This window comes from Ceratotherium simum, chromosome 30 (genome assembly GCF_057802395.1).
Source record: "Ceratotherium simum simum isolate JZ-2026a chromosome 30, ASM5780239v1, whole genome shotgun sequence".
Taxonomy (NCBI): domain Eukaryota; kingdom Metazoa; phylum Chordata; class Mammalia; order Perissodactyla; family Rhinocerotidae; genus Ceratotherium; species Ceratotherium simum.
The window spans coordinates 34,848,931-34,867,676 of NC_141929.1; the positions used below are offsets into that span (position 1 = coordinate 34,848,931).

At 55.3% G+C, this 18,746-nt stretch overlaps 1 protein-coding gene across 2 annotated transcripts in view; it reads right to left on the reverse strand.

Annotated features, from left to right (window-relative positions):
• NKD1 (NKD inhibitor of Wnt signaling pathway 1) overlaps positions 1 to 18,746 on the reverse strand; it is an 84,670-nt gene that overhangs the window by 19,452 nt on the left and 46,472 nt on the right. For both annotated transcript variants that reach the window (XM_087420277.1, XM_087420278.1), the window contains exon 4: positions 7,894 to 7,960. In XM_087420277.1, the coding sequence (XP_087276403.1) occupies positions 7,894 to 7,960 (67 nt within the window). The remainder of the gene's footprint in view (positions 1 to 7,893; positions 7,961 to 18,746) is intronic.

Consider the following 18,746-nt stretch of genomic DNA (forward strand, 5'->3'; position numbering starts at 1 on the left):
GGATACACCCAGCACCAGACCCCACCCAGCTTCTCTCATCCTGACGGCCACTGGGGCCCGTCCTAGTCAGTACTAGGGAGAGGTCACCGTGAAGCCAATGAAGCTATGGGCCCCTCACTTGCACAGGCCCCGCCCATGCTGGAATGGGCCCTAGCAATGGTTCACATGGTTGGTTGTTTTTGTGACACTTTCAATATTAGGTATTTTATCCTCAGTCGGTTAAGACCACCGTCTCTTTCCATTCTGACTTCTCATACGTCCCCTCCTTGTGTCATGTGGTGTTGGAGTGAACACAGGCATTTCTGGAATCAAGCCAAAGGGAGGTTGAGTTGGGGATATATTTATTTAGGTTTAGCGGGATATATATATATATATATATATATATATATATATATATGGTTGACAGTTATAAAACAATTGTGTATTCTTCTTCTTAAAGAAGACCCCCTAAAATTGGAAAAGCTTCAAGTCCCACAAAACCTAGATCCACCTCGACCAGGAAAGTAAGAATCAAACTTGTGCGAGAATATTGAGCCTCAGGAGCTCTCTTGCAGCTGCAGTGGCTGAGCCCACAGCATGTGGATACCTGGAGTTGGGTAGCAGGAGAGACTAACCGAAGGGCTGCGGCGGGAGAGATGATGGGGAGGGAGAGACAGAGGGAGCGAGTGAGTAGTGCGTATGTGTTGAGGACACGGTCTGAGCTCTTGGGTCCAGCCAGCCCTCTTTAGGCAAGATCTACCCTAAGATTTTTCAATTTCATGAGCCAAAGCTTAAGCGAATTTGGGTTGAGTATCCAAAAGAACCAAAAGAATCCTGACTTAACCATCCATCACTCTGAGCCTCTGCTTCTCAGGAAAGACAACATCCATCACCAAATCAATAATTCACCCGCTGCAGTCCTCTCTAGGGTGGCTCCTGGCAGTTTCCCCCAGCAGGTGTCTACTCATTCCTGAGATCGGAAATGCCACTCAGGGCCTTTTTCTCCACAACCCTGCCTCCCCGGGCTGCATTTTACTCTAAGTAGATTTTATTGAAGGACCAGTTGTGACTGAGGGGAAAGAGGAAAGGAAAAAAAAGAGAAAAAAGAAAAACCCTTCCCAACAAATAGCCTTCTGGCCTTTTCTTCTCATCCGAGTACACGGTGGATGGCCACTCTGCTCTGAGGTTTGAATAGGATTGAGACGAAACATCTGTTCAGGGACAGAGGGGGAAACACCGGGAGAGGGAGAGGGGAAGGGAAAAAAGCCTTCTTTGGGCTAAAAATATCATGTCCCTTCCAGCCTCCCCCCGTCCCCGCCCAAGTTAAAACATGTGATGAAATTCAACTTTTAAAATCTAACCCCGAGCTACTTGAAACTACGAAAGCCTCCTCGGTATCTGACACAAGTCAGAGTTTCCACTGTTCAAGCTGAGCCTTTATGAGGAACAGACTTGAGAGAAACTGCTGTCACCGCTGAAACCAGGCCGCCGGGGGACTGCGGTGGAGCGGAGTCGGAGGCTGACGCTGGTCGGCAGGACAGGCTCTGAACTGAGGGAGGGACGCCAGCGGGCTCCGGCCCGCCCGCCCCTGCGTCTGGGGGTCCCTGCTGCTCTCCAGTGAACTCCCTTCCTCCCCGACTTCCAGGGCACCCCCAGCCAGCCCCGCCGATTGACCGGCCTCGCCCGGGCGTCGGGGGAGCCGTCTGCGAAGTCCTCTCTCTCTCCCTCTCCCTCTGCCTCTCTCTCTCCCCGAACTGCTCCCTGAACCACAGACTCGGGGTCCAGCTGTCTCCTTGGCATCTCTACCTGGATGTCACGCAGGTATCTTGAGCCCAACATGTCCAAAATCGAGCGCCTTGATTGTCACCTGACAAAACCCTCAGGTCAGAAGTGACACCCCCCATTTCTTCAGTTCCTTAAGCCAAAGTCTAAGGTGTGTCTGGGATCCCTTTCTTTCCCTCATCCACCCCCACCCCCCAGACCCGCCCACTTCTCCCAGCCCCACGGCTCCCCACCAGCCCTGCCATCACCTCCATCACCTCTAGCTCTGCCTCCTTCCTCCCTCCGCATAAGCCATCCTTCCCAGAGGCCACAACCATCCCGTTAAAATGGAAGTCAGCATCTGGCACTCACCTCCCTAACACTTTCTAGCTGTTTCTCTTCAAAAGCAGCATCGCACCCAAGCACGTGGTCCCACCCTCGCTGGCTGGCCCACCCGCGTCCCCCACATCTCCTCCTGCACACGGGCCTCCTTTCTGCTCTTCCCTGAACCCCAAATTCCTTCCACTCTGGGGTTCTGCTCGCTCCTCCTGGCTGCTCTCCCTTCACATCCTCCCATGGCCGGCTTCTTCCTGGCATCTGCATCTCAGCTGAAATGTCACCTCCCCAAAGAGGCCCTGTCACACTCGACCCTTCCCTGGGTGTCACCTCTTCGCAGAGCACCACTACCTGACACCCGCGTGCTCACTCCCCAGATTATTGATTCACTTCCTGCCTCCCTCCCAGCAGGGCCCGCCCACTGTGTCCACGGCTGGGAAGCCAGGCCCAGGCAGCCCCACACCTGCAGCAGGTACTCAGTAAATACGTGCTGAATGAGGAGGAACTGGAGGCCTGAGTTCTGTTCTCGTCCGCTGTGAGACGTTGGACAGGTCACGTCCCCTCTCTGGGCCTGTTTTCCACCACAAATGAAGGAGACTAAAGGCTTCCGGGGGCTCCTCACCTCTGTGAATGGCTGACATCTCACACCTGGGGAGGGACCGGCCTGGGCTCCAAGGGGGTATACGGGACCTGCTGGGCGGCCTGAGGGAGGGGGTGGCCTGACTTCAGTGACTTGACTCTTCTGGTAAGTATTTATTGAGCACTTATGGTATGCCAGACTCTACGTCACACAATAGAAGCAGTAGACATTCAGAGATTCTAAGAGGATTAAAGAAGCTTTGACAATGGGCCTTTGATCTGGACTAGTAAACAATTACAAATACCAGTTGGCCCCTCTTCAAGAAAGATAGACCCATGAAACACGAATCACGACAGCTCACATACATTGGGCACTACTCTGGGCTGTGCTCTAGGCTTTCATAAATGACCTCACCATGTTCACAGGAACACTGAGGAAGAAGTGCTATGAAACTGAAGCACAGAGAAGTTAAGTGACTCACCCAAGGTCACACAGGGAGTTGTGGTAAAGCCAGGCTGGATGTAGGGTCTGACTTGCAAATTCCCAGAAAGTGAGAATAAAGGGAGGAGGGTGACTCTTGTGGACTCTGATGGGGTCGGGGGAAGACAGAGTTCCGGGCCCATGTATATTAAGACAGGCCCTGAGCTCACAGTGGGGCTGCTCGGCCCCCCAGGTCTCGGTCCCGACACCATTGCCCTGCTTGGCAGGACCAGCTACTCCAGGGACATGCACCCTCGGGCTCCACGGGCCCTGCCAGGCCAACCTGGGCAGGACCAGAGCGAGGCCTGCCTGGCGGCAGCCCCAGAAGCCTGGAGGGAGGGCCTGGTCCCAGGAGGGGCTGCCTGACTTCAGTGGCCTTGTGGGCTCCTTTAGGAGGGGCAGGACTGCAGGCTGGACTGGGTTCTGTGCAGTCAGCCTTCTGCAGGAGATGCCAAGCAGGCTGCACCCTGCCTGCTTTCACCCCCAAGCAAAGAGGTCGGAAGACAAGAAACAGACACGCTGTGGAGGGTCAGGGGGCAGAGGCCAGAGGGTGAAAGGCAGGAGTGAGCCAAGAGGCCGGGCGGGGGCAGGGACAGCACTAGGTGGGAGGGAGAGACGGGACCCGGAGAGAAGGGGCCTGTGACCATTTCTAGGTCTCTCTCTTCCGATGGACACAGAGCAGAAGCTGCAGCCTGTGCCGGTGGGGGGATACCGCCAGACACAGCGCTTCCCGGAGGCCACTTGGTGACATGAGTCTGCCAAACAGGCCTGGCACCAGTTTTCACCTTGGACCACAAGCCACGGGCTGCCACCACCTGTCGTCCTGCTCAACTGGGGAGATGGGGAGGTCAGGTGGGTGCTGGAGGGAAGCATGGGGCCGAGCCTCCCCTGTCCTCAGACCCCTGCTGGGTCAGCAGAGGGTCCCTCCCCACTTCTCCCCACTACAGCCGTGTGTCCCACCCCCACCACGCCCAGCCAGCTCCCAGAGCGTGGAACTTTTGATGTTTACTTTGTTCTCTCCCCAGTTCAAAAGGAGCTCCAGCCCCAGCCCTGCTCCAAGCCCAGCCTTAATCCCCCATCCCGCGAGCTCCCAGCTGGCCAGTTAAGGATTAGGGCCGGCTTTACATAACAACGCAGGAGCTAAAGCCATCCTCTCTTGGGATGGCCAAAAGACTTCTTTTTATCTTCACGCCTCAGATGGCCCTTTTTCCCCCTTAAACAGCCCTCCAGCCCGCCAAGAGGCGATAAACTTGGCCAAGAGGAAGACAAAGGAGAGATTCAGGCTTCAGCTAGCTCTCGTTGGCCGGTAGCACGGAGGGACGCCCGCAGCCCCAGCTCCAGGCCAGGTGGACGCGTCTCCGGCCAGGACTCGGCAGCACTCGCCCTCACCGGGCCTGGCCGTGTGGTGGCCTGCGTCCACGGCCACGTCACCCGTCCGGAGGTGGGCGACCTCGGACCTTGACGCCAAGGGTGGCCAGAGAACCACAGACAGGCCACTGGGTCCAGCATCCCTCCAGGGGTCTCAGGGCCTCGCAGGCCCAGATGTAACTCAGAGCAGCCCCACTCTCACTGCTTTCTTTACTTATTGTTCTCACTTTTCAATTCTGTTATTAGTCCTTCATCTCAAAGGAATATAAGATTACATTCTTCTTATAAAAGTTAAAACATTGATTACAGTTAATACTACAGTCCTCTTTGATCTCTCTGCCCAATTTGAGTCCCCTCCTCCTATGTCCAGAGGACCTACTGTTTTTGTCTGTCGAGGCCTCCAGATAGGCAATGATCTAAGTAGCGTTCAGTGTACTTTTTTACACACAAGATAACCTACTGTCTATAACGTGCTGTATCTTTCTGCAACCTGATCTAACTGGTTTACATTCTGTGCCTCTGTGTAAGCTTTTGTTTGAAGAAAGAGGCTGAAAAGCTTGACCACCAACAACCTAGTCCAACCTCCAGTCAGGACACTGAGGCAGGCTAGTGGCTCCCAACCCCTCCCTCGTCAGTGGTGGCACCGATGTGCCTGGACACCATCAGTGACTGGCAAGGCACCCAGACTGCCCTCAAAGCCTGACACGGTGGCCCAGGGGGTCAGAACGAGTGCCACCGACCTCACATCCTGTCCCCAACAGGAGCTGGGACCCTTGGGCATCTCATATTTATCCCCCACCCGTCAACCAGTGTTTGTAAGTGCCGCCCACAGCGGTTCATCCTCTCTACAAGATGCCCACATCATCTGAGCACCCACCAAGTCCAGCTCCACGTCCCCGCACATCACGTTACAGAGGGCGAGGGGGCCCAGAGAGGGAGCACCCTGGCCAGAGCCACAGCAAGTCACTGCTGGAGCTGGGAGGGGCTCCTGGCCAGCGTTCCTTCTACCTCATTACAACAGGGCTTATGCTCTGAACGCAGACATTGAACAAAGCGACCCTCCCTATCAGAGGGAGGTGGATTCCCTGGGCAGGTCATTTCATGTATGTTTGCAGGGAAAGACATCTCATTTGAAATCAATTACAAGATTTCAGATTGAGCATCAATGGACAGAGAAGTGTCTCATTTTTGGCAGTAACCAGGGACTCAATAAATGATGGATAGGGGGCCGGCCCGGTGGCGCAAGCGGTTAAGTGTGCGCGCTCCGCTGCGGCGGCCCGGGGTTCGCCTGCTTGGATCCTGGGCGTGCACTGACGCACCGCTTGTCAGGCCATGCTGTGGTGGCATCCCATATGAAGTGGAGGAAGATGGGCATGGATGTTAGCCCAGGGCCAGTATTCCTCAGCAAAAAAAAAGAGGAGGATTGGCAGATGTTAGCTCAGGGCCAATCTTCCTCACAAAAAAAAAAAATTAAAAAAAATTAAAAATAAATAAATAAATAAATGATGGATAGAAAGACAGATGGAGAGTTAGACAGATGATAATTGGAGGACGGTTAAATGGATTAAGCGATGAGTGACCGATGATGAATAGATGGGCAGAGGATGATTGGCTGTAGGTGGGTGGCCAGGTGATAGGTAAGGGCTGGCTGGCTGATAGATGGGTGACAGCAGAGTAGGGAGATGAATAAATAGGCGATATATGGAAGGAAGATGATGAAGGTGATCGGTGGAGCAACACATGAATGGATGAGTGTTGGGTGATGGGTCATGGATCAGTGGGTGGGTGGGTGATGGGAAGATGATGAGTAAGTGACGGGTAGATGAATGGATAGATGAGCACACAGGCGGGTGGCTGGGTGGATAGTGAGTGGGTGATGGATGGAATAGATGGAGGGATGGATGAACCAGAGAATGAACTTGCTAAAAAGTTACCATGTGAATGAGCAAATGAATAGATAAATGGAACGAGTGCTAAAGCCCACATAATCCATATCTGGGGTCACCTCAATCCCCAGGGCCTGCAACTTTTACCTGACTCCCCAGATCTTCTCTAGGCACAGTGCTGGCATCTCTCCACAGAGGCAAGGATGACAGCTGAGGCTTGGGAGGGCCCAGGAAATGATGAGAATCAAAGCTACTAAGCCCCTGAGTGCAGCCACCAGATCTGCAGACAAACACGCTCCAGGGAAACACCCCACAGTCTGGGAAAGCCTTCCGTCCATGGGGCTCCTCCCCCTTGATTCAGGACCTGTTCGTATTTGAGCAAAGTTTCATAGATACCTGGGTCCCCAGCCTGCCTCCAACTCCTGAGCAACTGAGTGAATCTCTTAACAGAGGCTTCTCAAAGTGTAATGTGCATACAAGTCACCTGGGCAGCAGACTAAAAGCAGACTGGATTCAGCAAGCCTGGGGTGGAGCCCGAAAGTCTTCATTTACAGCAGCCTTCAGGCCGGATGCGGCCACAGTCCTCAAGTCCGGCCCAGGCTCCCCTTGAGGATCCCCTGACACTGTCTGCTCTCCTCTCAGGGCCCCACAGGACCCCCAAGGCCTAGATCCCCCCGAGAGACCCTTGGCCCCCCAGCTTTCCTGCCAGCTGCCGGCCTCACCTCAGCAGAGAGGTCCTCGCTATCCTAAGGCTGCCACGGTTCAGCGATCCTCTTCTCTGAGTATAAAATGGAAACGCTATCCCACTTAGCAAGCGCTTTCAGATGCCCTTCGTTCCTTGAACCAGCTCAGGGAGTCAGGCAGGGAAAAGGCCTCCTGCCCACCCTGCAAACATGGAAACAAAGGCTCCGAAAGGTGACGTGGCTTGCCCCGGTAGAGTTAGCACTCCAGTGGCCCGCTGGCACTCTACTCTAGTGTCCTAAATCTTTCTACAACACAGTGCTTCCCCGTGAGGGAGGAAGGACTGAGAGCTACAGAGGAGAAGGGGAGGGGCCAGCGGCGCGTGTTTGTGTGTGGGGGTGTACACGATTGTGCTCCAGGTGAGTGACAGGAATGGAGAAATGAGGACATGTAACAGCTCCTTTATGTAGTGTTGACTATGTGCCTAACACAGCTTGAGGAGCCCATGAATAGCTACTACCTCACCCCTCAACGGGCAACTGAGGTAAAACCACCTGCCCAAGGTTCCACAGCTAACACAGAGCAGGGCCAGGCAGCGACCCTCGGCAGTCTGGCTCCACCCTGGGCTCGGCCCCATGGAGCACCACACATCCCTCCTGCTCCTTACCCCCACCCACCCCTCAGCCCACCCGCCACGAGAGTCAGAGTCCTGTCCTCTGCCTGGTCTACAGACTTTCTAGAAGGTACATGGGCACACGGTAGACCAGATGGCCCCTTCCCTACCTCATTACTCCCTGGGGGAAGAGCAAGGGATTCTGGTACCTTCTAGCCGAAAGCCTTCCTCTTCCTCCTCGCTGAGTGTTTCTCTGAAAACTTCGCCCACGAGCTCCTAGAGGAAGACAAAGCAGGGACATTAAGGAAGTATTGGGGTCAGGTAGGAACCCAATGTTGGGTTGGTAAAGGTGGCATCTTGAACATGTGCCTGGCTGGTGGCAAGGAAGCAGGAACCCTGTTCTGCTTCTTCCGATGGGAATTTAGGTCAACTGAGATGGATCCTATCACACTTGAAAAGTGAATTCTCACGGTGCTTTTTAGGAAGTAACTTTTTCTCAGCCTACAGCCCATCACGAAACACTACACAGGACCGTACTTCTCCCACAGAAAGGAAAGTCCACCCTCCACCCTGGAAAAAGACAGAGACAAGATCAGAAAATGTCCCTCATCTATCCTTTCGAGCCAACTTGATGGACTCAGGACCAACAAGCCTCCCCTGTGGGCCCCAAGAAGAGATCTCAGTTGGGATCCTTCCTCCAACAGAAGGTCCCCAGCAGTCAGAAGGCAGGCTGACCCTGTGGGTTTATCAAGAGGGCCTAGTCTGTACTAGGGTGGGTCCCTCCCGCCCTTAACATAAACCCAAGTCTTCAGTATAACAACCAGAAGTGTGCGTGCTCTGGCTCCAGCTGATCTTCAGCCATGCCTCCTGCGTCTCCCCAGCACACACACCTTCCGGAAACTAGCCTGATCCTTGCACATGCCTTGCCTGGTCCCCACACGTGAGTTAAACACGTCTGGAAGCTCATCCCATATGGCAGAGCTGCCCCCAACCAGCCTAGTCGGGCTGCCACTCAGGTGTCGTCAGGTTGGCAAGGTGAGTTTGGTTGGACCCCAGGCTGGGAAATTCTTGGGATGTCAACAAAGGTTCCATCTATCTGACCCCACCCCAGCAGGAGGACTCTAGATATGGAAGCGGCTAGACCAGCACTTGTCAAACTGTCTCCTGTATGTATTGGTGTTCTGCCAAGAAGAGTTCTGTGATCAAAAAAAGATTGTTTTAAACAAAGTACAAGATCCCTTACTGCAGGACTTCCTATGATAACGGACACTGTGAATATCCAAGTATAGCTTATGTTACATTCCTCACACCCGTTTAGACCACGGAGTTTTGTTTTTCAAAAGCATCACATGCGATTCATGTTCCAAGGAACCTACTTGGGGAAATGCTCCTCCTTTCGGGGAAAGACGAGGTTTGTGGGGTTGCACTGCATTATCTCTATTGATGTCCACAACGATGCTGTGCCAGCGCTTCTCGAACCACAAAATGACAAGCCAAGCCATCAAGAAGCCCAGACTCAGCAGCTGTCACCAACTTCTCTTTTTGAAAAAAAGCAAAGAGAAAAAGAAAAAACACCCTCTCCTTGAAAAATTAGAAAAAAAAAAAAACTGCATCTTAGATGCTTAAAAGAAAAACCATTGCTCTCCTTGATTAACAAGAGAAGGACAACGCTTTGTATAGCTGATCTTATCAATTAGACACAGCTGGGGGTAAGTCTCGTGTTGTTCTTTAAAGATAAACAGCTAACATTTTATGGATTAGGGTTGGTCTGCTCTGTTCACTTTCTTCTCTCAAATCATTCTGGGGCATTACACATTCTTTCTTAAAGGTTGTCACAATGTGGTGGTGCACTCAGACTCCTGGTGCCCCGCTGACTTCAGAACTTTATTCCTCACTCAGGATGGCTTCTTTCTCCTCCTCTGCCAATTATTATAATCACCAAACATTTCCGGGGCTTGTAAACTGGCTGCTTGCGTTAAAGGAGCTGAAGATGACAGGGGAACTGGGAGACGGTGACAGGAAAGGGATGCACTCAGGTGGCATCATTAGATGGCTGGGACGCCCCAGCAGCCAATTAAAGCCGATCTTTCATGCCAGAGGAAGACGGACGCTGCCTCTCTCGAAAGGCTGGCAGGCAGCACCTCCTCACAGGAGCAGGCGGCCGTCTTCAAGAGAACCACACACCTCGTCACACTGAGGGCTTCTGGAGAGCGGACTCAGCGCTGACCCCGGCCCGCCACCCTGACCCCTCCCGGCAAGGCTGACAGCATCTGCGGGACGGATGCTTTTGAGCCCTCGCGTCTTCTTACTAGCACACCGGAGGAGTTTCAAGACTCCAAACGTCAGCGCCAACAAAGCAGCCGTCTGGGACCCCTGCAACGGTGCCTCGCAGTGTATCTAACGCACCCATTCATCGCTCTGCTGACGGCTTCAGCGCTCTCTGAGAGGAGCTGTCTGCTGGAGGACCTAGCTCTCTGACATATTAAAGGAATGTCTCTGCATATTAAAGAAGAGTTCTGGCAGGTTCTGGGGTCGGCTTCTTCCCACTAAACCAGACCCTGCTCTATATGACACTTTGAAAGCTCTTCAGCACCATGCTCCGCTGACACCCTGTGCAGTGCCAGTGCTCAACTACGGCAAAAATCCATTTCATCCACTCAGCTGGACAGCCCACGGCCTGTGGAGCGCAGCGTCTGTGGTCCTCCAGCTTTGAATCACTAGGTCAGAGGCAACGCAGAACGCTAAGCCAGTCACGGGATCACAGCTGGCTCCATTGCCTCCCTCGCCCTTGGCCCTGGGGCCAGCCACTGCCTTCTTGGAACCTCAGTCTACTTATCTGTAAAATGGGCACAGTGATAACCCACCACCACAACAATAAGACAACTGACACTTACTGTGCATCCCTATGTGCCAGGCACCCTGCTAGGCACTTTATCTATATATATGTATATATAATCTTCCTTAATCATCACACCAGCCCTGTTCCTTCCATCTCTCAAGGAATAAATGTTCATAAAAATGATTTGCAAATTGTAAAGTGAGGGGTATAATTGTTCTCCTTTTTTCCTACAAAGAAAGTGCCCCCAACCCTCAAGGACCATGTGAGACAGGAAAATAAGGCCGATGACAGCCTCACATCCTTCCCCAGCACCCACGGGGTACGAGGCGCTGACTGATGGAGTCCTCGCAAGAGCCCCGGAGGACGGCGCTCCCACTAGTCCTGTGTTTAAAGGAGGAGGAGGCTCCAAGAGGCCAGGCGTGCGGCTCTGATCATCAGCAAGTGAGGGCAGAGCCGAGGTTCAAGCCAGCTCCTTCAATGCCCAGCCTGAGTTTGTCTGTAGAATCAGGGTTCCTGTGGGCATGGGGACAGAGGAGGCCAAGCGTGCTGGCACTTGCCAGGGACCAAGGATCACACTTAGGGAGGTGCAAGGGAAACAGCATGGCCAGCAGGTCCAGGGGGTCAGCGGCCAAGTCCTGCCATCTGTCCCCGGGACTCAAAGGCCCACAGCTCCTTGCCATAGGTTTGGGACCTGGCCGAGCCCTGGCCAGGAGCCCTGCACACAAGGTGTGGGGCCAGGTCCTCAGGACCATCCTGCAGGAAGGCTCTCAGACCCCTCAACAGCCAAGAGCCCCACAGGTGCAGGAAGGTACAGGGCATGGAAATGCAGTTGGTCCGACCGTGGGTCAAATCCCAGCTCTGCCTCGCACAAGCTGCGTCATCTGGGCCAGTGTGCCTCAGTCTCCCCATTTGTACACAGGGACGCTAGCACTCACGACATCTCTGGGTGGGTGTGAGGATTAAGTAAGCCACTGAATATAAAGTGCTTACCATTGTGCCTGATACCACAATTGGGGCTCAAAAGATCAGTAGTTAGTGTCTATGACTTTTTATACTATTGTCAGATGGCTACCAGAACACTGCTGGGAGAATCTAAAGGGCTCACCAGACCCAAGCTGCCCCACAGACATGGAGAACGCTGCCCTCCTGCCTGGCGCACTGTTTTTAGTGCTTTGTATCTAATCCTAAAGGGAATCCCTTAAGGTAGTACATTATCCCCACTTCACAGATGAGAAAACCGAGGCACAGAGAGGTTAATGACTTGCCCAAGGTCACACAGCTAGTAAGTGTCAGAGCCAGGATTGAAGGCAGGCGGCCCAATGCAGAGCCCACACCCTTCCCCACTGCCCTGTAAGAAGCCCAAGTGTGGGGCCATGCAGTGACTTCCCTTCACTTCCCTTGACTACCCAGCCATCACTCTGGCCCCCTGGTCCCAGGCCCCCTCTCCTCTGGCCTCCAGGACAGTCAGCCTCAGCCTCTGCTCCAAGTTCTGATGCCCAGACCTCCTGCCTCTTCCAGCCCGGTGTCAGGCTGCTCCCTGCCCAGTGGCCAGGCTTGGTGGCCTTTCAGGCCACAGGCCCCTGACTTGCGTCTCCTGATTTCCAGCACTGCCCCTCGTGTGCCCCACACTGGGCCCCAGGAAGAGAGGGCAGCTCCTCCGGGCCTGAGTGTGTGGCCAGCACCAGCCCAGAGCCCAGAGCTGCAGGCACAACGCCTTATAAGGCCTCCAGGGACGGGAAACCACATCAAAGCAGGGCCTGGGGGAGCGGGCTGCAGTTCGGTTGGGGTTTTTCCTCTTTGTCTTTGAGACTTCATACTCCTGAGCTTAACGTCTTCCCCCACCGCCTGCCCCAGCAGTTCTTTGTCAATCTTCCTGTTCCCTAAGTGCTAACAGATGTTGGTGCCATGGGTTTCAAAGGAAACTCCTGGTGCCCACGGAACACGGCACAACTTATAGATTCCAAGAATGCACAGGGCTGGGACAGGCGGCGGAAGAGAAGGGTGGGAGGCAGGACCCAGCCACCCCGTAACCCTGAGATCCGAGCAGTCTGCCCTCGAGCTGCCCCAGGAAATTCCTGGCGAGCTCCCTCTTCCCCAGCACGCTGTACAGACACAGCCCGGCCGGGCGTTCCTGGGGACCGGCGCCACCGTGGGCAGGCCTCGCAGGGAGCAAGCTGCGGCCGTCCAGGGCAGGGATGCTCCATTCCCAGAACTCGCCGGACCGGGAGTCAGGCAGCTGACTCCCCTCTGGCCATCACTTGCTCTTCTCTAAAATGGGGATTTAGATGTCAAAGAGGAGTCAATGAGAAAATGCAGATGAAACACCCAGGATGGCATCTGATGCAAAGGTGGGGAACACTAAGTATTCCCTCTCTGTAGCACCCTACATCCACCACGTGCTCAGAATATTCTCACGTTTGATCCTTGCACAAACCCAATGCCCAGTGACTCAACGCCTCAGTGTCCACCCTGGGACAACACTCACATGTGTGCACCAGGGAGGCACGTTCAAGTTCAGTGATGTGGAGGGCAACACTGTTCCTACTAACCAACAGTCAGACACCTGCTGAATGCCCAGCGAAGGAAACTGTGCTAGAGCCACACAATGGAATACCACACAGTGGTTCAAAAGAACCAGGCAGATCTGTAAACACCGACACGCAGAGCGCCACGCCCCATGGAAGACACACAGAGTACGATGCTGCCTGTACGTCCAAGAAAACACCCAACACACACACGTACCATAAGATCACCAAGTGTACGCAATACCCACGGTTACCCACAGGGAGGGGAGGGGGAAGAGAGATGGGGGAATGGGGTTCAGAAACTTCAGCCTTACCAGAATTGCTCCTTTTTTTTTTTTTTGGTGAGGAAGATTGGCCCTGAGCTAACATCTGTTGCCAATCTTCCTCTTTTTGCTGAGGAAGATTGGCTCTGAGCTAACATCTGTGCCCATCTTCCTCTATTTTGTATGTGGGATGCCACCACAGCATGGCTTGATGAGCAGTGCGTAGGTCCATGCCCGGGATCTGAACCTGCGATTCCCAGGCCGCTGAAGCAGAGTGCATGAACTTAACCACCATGCCACCAGGCCAGCCCCTCCAGTTTTTAAGATGAGTACATTCATATGTTACTTGGGCCATTAAGACCTAATTTAACAAAACCCCACACAATAACCCACTTTACAAAAGGGGGACCTGAGGCTCAGCCAGGAGATCAGCAACTGGTCCAAGGTCACTTAAGGAGAGAAAGTAGCAGAGCTGGGTTAGAACGCCCCAGGCCCCAGGCTCCTCGATTCCAGAATGGGGCAGCAGGCCAGGATGATGTTCATTGTCCCCTGGGGAACAGACCTTCAGGGCTCCAGCCCCCCTCCCAGCAATGGGGCAGACCCCCTCTCTAGGGCTACAGCCAGGAATTGAGTGGGAGAAAAACCAGGGCCGTCTATTTTCTGGGCCTCAATGACCTGCCTCCAACATGCACCTCTAACCTGTGGACATCTGTTACTTCTGCCCCCCAGGGCTTTCTCTGGCCTCCAAAGCCCACTCAACCCACAAGCACGGCAAAAAGTGCAGGGAATTACCCACCCCACCCCAACCTGTACAACACACAAGCTGGCATGGCAAGGTAACCATCAGGAAAGGGCGGGGCATTGGCGGCAGCGTTAGTGGGGCCCCTGGGGGCCCTGGCTCCAGTGACAGGCCCAGAGGGGCTGGAGATTCCCTCCTCCCCAGGGATGGGAGGGAAACAGACTCATTCCTCCTGGATATTAGCAGAACCTAGACCTCAAGGGGCTGCTTCCAAAGAGAAATGCATCTCTTCTCAAATGTGGGGCAGGACTCTCGGCCACTCCCCTGAGGACACTGCAGCCTCCCACAGCCACAGGTCGCCCAGTGCCCAGCACCTGTCCCCATGCCACAGCTAAGCCAACTGGAGTGGTCCCCCGGGATCACGTTCACAAGAACTGGCAGGAAAGAAGTCTTCTCTGGTGCCAAGGCTGCGTCTAATCTCATCTCTAGCTGCCGGAGACGGCTCGCCCCAGGAAAGAGCTCACACAGGACGGGGACGGAGGCAGCGCGGAGGAGAGGGCCCTCGTCCAAGGCCTCAGGCCCAGTCGTCTCTAGAAGTGGGCTCCCAAAGGGCAGGGGTCTGGGTCTGTTTTGCTCTAGAACAGCATCTGATACAAAGCAGGCACTCAATAAACATCTGTGGGGTGAACCTGGGGCCAGGTCCAGCCTCACCTGCCTTTCCTGGGGACGGGACAGTTACAGAAGCCACCAAATCGCCCTTGCTGCTTACGGCAATTCAGGTGGGGCTCCGTTACCTGCGGCTGGAAGCTCTGACCCCCACAGCCCCAGAACCCAGCCATGGTCTCCTCAAAGCCGAGCCCAAGATTCCCGGCCTAGCTTGCGAGGCAGAGGGAGGAAGGTGCTGCGCTGCCAGCGGGCACCTCCACCAGCGTCCCCCAGCCCAGCCGGGAGCCCAGCGAGCCAGCGGAGGAGGGGACGGGGCTCCGTGGCCGCGGCCTGCAGAGCCGGCCTGCGGGTTTGGCCCAGGAGGACCAGGCCTTCAAGACGCCAAAGACGTGCGGTAATTAAAATTCCTTGGATTTCTCCCTGTTTTTATCTGCTCGAGATGTAATCCCTGGGCTGGTACCAGGATCTGCCCCCACACCCCGGGGACTGCAGCTTGAGGTTGCTCTCTGGACTGGAGGGACTGCTGATCAGGAAGGTGGACGGCGGGCGGGCAGTGGGACGGTAGAGCCGGAAGGACTTCCGACCCTGGGGCCTGACTCTGCAGCCACTGAGCTCCCTTCCGCCGAGCCTCAGGCCCTAGACCCTACAGGGTACAAATAATCCTCACAGATGGGTTTGCCCAGTCCTGGAGACACTGCTGGCCACAGGCAGCCACGGGGCAGCAGAGTCCACTCCCGGGCTGTCACCCCAGCAAGCTGTGGGCATCCACACGCCATCGTCCCAACCTCCCCAGAACCCGTCCCATCTGGGCTACTATGAGTACTTAACGCTTTTCTTCAAATTGATGCTCTCTCTTTTTTTAAACCTAGTCTTGCCATAAGCAGTAAGATCCCGTGAAGTCACAGGTGTGATGTCCTAGTTACAGTTGGGGTTTAAAAAAACATAATGCATATTAAACAAATACACAACCCTTAAGATACGAGATGCCCACCACTTCCCTCAAGCCCATCCCCCCAGCAGAGTGTGGATCATGCTTTGGGAACCACAAGGTTTGACGAGCCTCAAGTTCAAGTCCTCTGCCCCCCACCCCTACCCTGAGCGATCAGGCTGGTTCTGACACGTGGGAAGGGGTGGGGGGAGGAAGGGGAGACACCAGGCGAGGCGAGCACCTGGTGAGGATAGACGAAAGAACGCTCTCGCGGCCCGACAGGCGCTCCTCCCACCCGGCCACAGGCCCTCCCCTAGGGCTCACAGTTTTGGAACGTGATTTCTGGGCTTGGAGAAAAATGGCTAATGCCAACAGAAAACGGCAAAGTTTGGCATTACCCAGAATCCACCCTAATCTCCAACCCTTGGGATTCCAGCACTCTCACGAGGAGATGACCCCACACGAGGCAGACTGTTCGGGGCTGAGCAGGGCAGGGGTTTGGAGAGGTCGCTGCTGGTGTGACTGGAATGTTCCTACTAGACGGTGCTCAAAGGAGTTTCTCCAGGAGAAACCAGGATCTGACGGGCCCGTCAGGCGTGGGAGTAACTGAGATCACCAACAGAGAGGACTCCCAACCAGCATTTCTTTCGTAAGAGCCTGACATATGCCCAGGGCTCTGCTCACCAGTCAGGTGCACTGCCGAATGCCCAACCCTGCGGGCGGGCGCCACGGTCACCCCACTTTAGCCACAAGGCCACTGAAGCTTAAAGAAGTTAAGTCAGTCACTTGACAGTCTGATTTTAAGCCCCGGATCCTCCGCTTTATCCTGTGTGACCTCATACAAATGACGTCACCTGCCTGTGCCTCTGTTTCCTCACCTGAACGTGGAGGCGACAGCGCTCACCCGGCGGGGCTGCCGTGAAGGGGGGAGAGGGCAGGCGAGGCGCTCAGCACACGCCAGGCAGGCAGCACGACACGACGCAGCCGTCACTTCTGCTCCCTCTTGGCCCCCGTCTCTCACTCTCTGCCCTTCCAGCCTCCCTTCCACGCCCCCGTCCTCAGGGACACCGTGCAGCTGATCAAAGCCAGACCCGCAGGGCCTCCACCGCCCCCACGAGGCCTCGAGCGGCCTCCCCGGCAGGCGGCCTGCGCTCAGCACTTCTCAGTCTCTGCCTCCCGCCTGGCCGCGGGCCGGCCATGCCACTGCCGGCCACACCGCCCGCCCCGCCGTTCCACTGCCGGCCACACTGCCGGCCACACCGCCCGCCCTGCCATGTCACTGCCGGCCACACGGCTAGCCCGCCACACCGCCGCCCTGCCACACCGCACAGCCAGGCGCTGATGACAGGAGAGGCCGAAGGGGCTGTGGTGCGCCTCTGATCACAGAGCAGCCGGGGCTGCCTCTGCCAGCAGCTCCTGGCCTCGGGACAGGCCCCGGCTCTGCTGCCAGCGTCCAGTGCGCGTGCCCTGCCGAGCAGGGTGGCTGTGAGCCAGGCCGCTGTGACACACAGCACTGCAGCTGTCGACCAGAGAACGGTGCCCCACAGACCACGGGCCACCTCGTCATGGGGAGAGGACGTGCGCCCCTGCCCAGGCGAGGCCAGCCCAGCGGGGAGCCCCGTGCGGCCTGGGGACCAGGGAAGGGGGATATTTCTCTCAGCCTTGGGAGAGCGGGGTTTGGGCTTCTTGCTTCTCCTAACTTAGATAAGGAGATGGAAGAAGATCCTCTCCTTCTGTATATCCCAGGAGTCCTCACCGTCACGAGAGAACAAGAGAACGACGGTTTGGGCCAGACTCTGGGACCCTCCTGTTACACACATACACACACTCACACTCTCGTATAACACACACACTCAGTCCACTCCATCTGGCCCTTAAGCTCTTGCCGAGTCATCTTCCTGCCCCTCTGATCCCGGGCCCTGCCGGCCTCCCTCCCTCCCTCCCTCTTGGCCTCCTCCTCCCCGCCCCCACACCCCAGCTGTGAGAACCTCTCATCACCCCTCTCACAGGCTGGACCCCCCGCCTCGGGGCCTCCAAACCCGCCTGTGCCCTCTCCTCTGCCGGGAGAGCCCCCTCCCTTTGACCGCCGGGTGAAGCCGTATCCCTCCCCCACCACGTGACTGCTGACTCCCTACATCCCCACCGCACCGGATTTGGGCAGAATCAAGGGTGGCACCTCTGCACTCCCAGAGGACTCAGTGCTTTTGGAATCTTAGCTGTGTACGTGTCACCAGATCTGGGCCTGGACATCTCAGTGTCCACGTCTGTAAAATGGGCCTGCGACACAGGAGTGCTGTGAGGGTCACATAAGCAGGTAGACGTGAAAGAATAGAGAGGTTAAAGGCGCCATTTGGGGGCAAGGGCCCAGGGGCTGCCGGGCCGTCAGGTGGGAGAGCAGGTGAGGACCAGCCAAGAGCCCAGCTCCCTTGTGTTAATAAACAAAAGAGGCGTATTCTCCAGAACGTTTCTGGAAGCACACGCTACACTGCAGTAACAGTGGCTTCCCTCGGGGGCAGGAACAGGGAGCTGGGGGGCCGTCCCCTTCTGCTGCCCAGCTTCCTGGACTATTTGGATTTTTGTTGTCTCTCTTCTCTTCTCTCTCTCTCTTTTTTAACCAAGAACGTGCAATGGTTTGATACTAAAAATAAATTAAGCATTTAAAGTGGCTGTTCCATTAAAAAAAATGATGCGGGGGTTCGCAGGTTCGGATCCCAGGCATGGACCTACACACCGCTCATCAAGCCATGCTATGGTGGCGTCCCACATATAAAATAGAGGAGGATTAGCACAGATGTTAGCTCAGGGCCAATCTTCCTCACCAAAAAAAAAAAAGAAAGAAAAAGATTGGTGCAGCTCCACTACCAACTGGGCATGTACACCAAGCTACTCAACAGGCGTCTCAAAGTTCACGTGTCCACACTGACTCCTGCGACCTAAATCTGTCCTCCCTCTTGTCTTCCCTGGGTCCAACCAGGGCGGCTCCCTCCTTCCTGCCACTCAGGCCAGAAACCAGGACTCATCTTGCCGCTTCTCTTTCAACCCTTCCGTTCAATCCACAGTACATCCTGTTGGCTCTACTTTCAAAATATACCCTGAAACCAA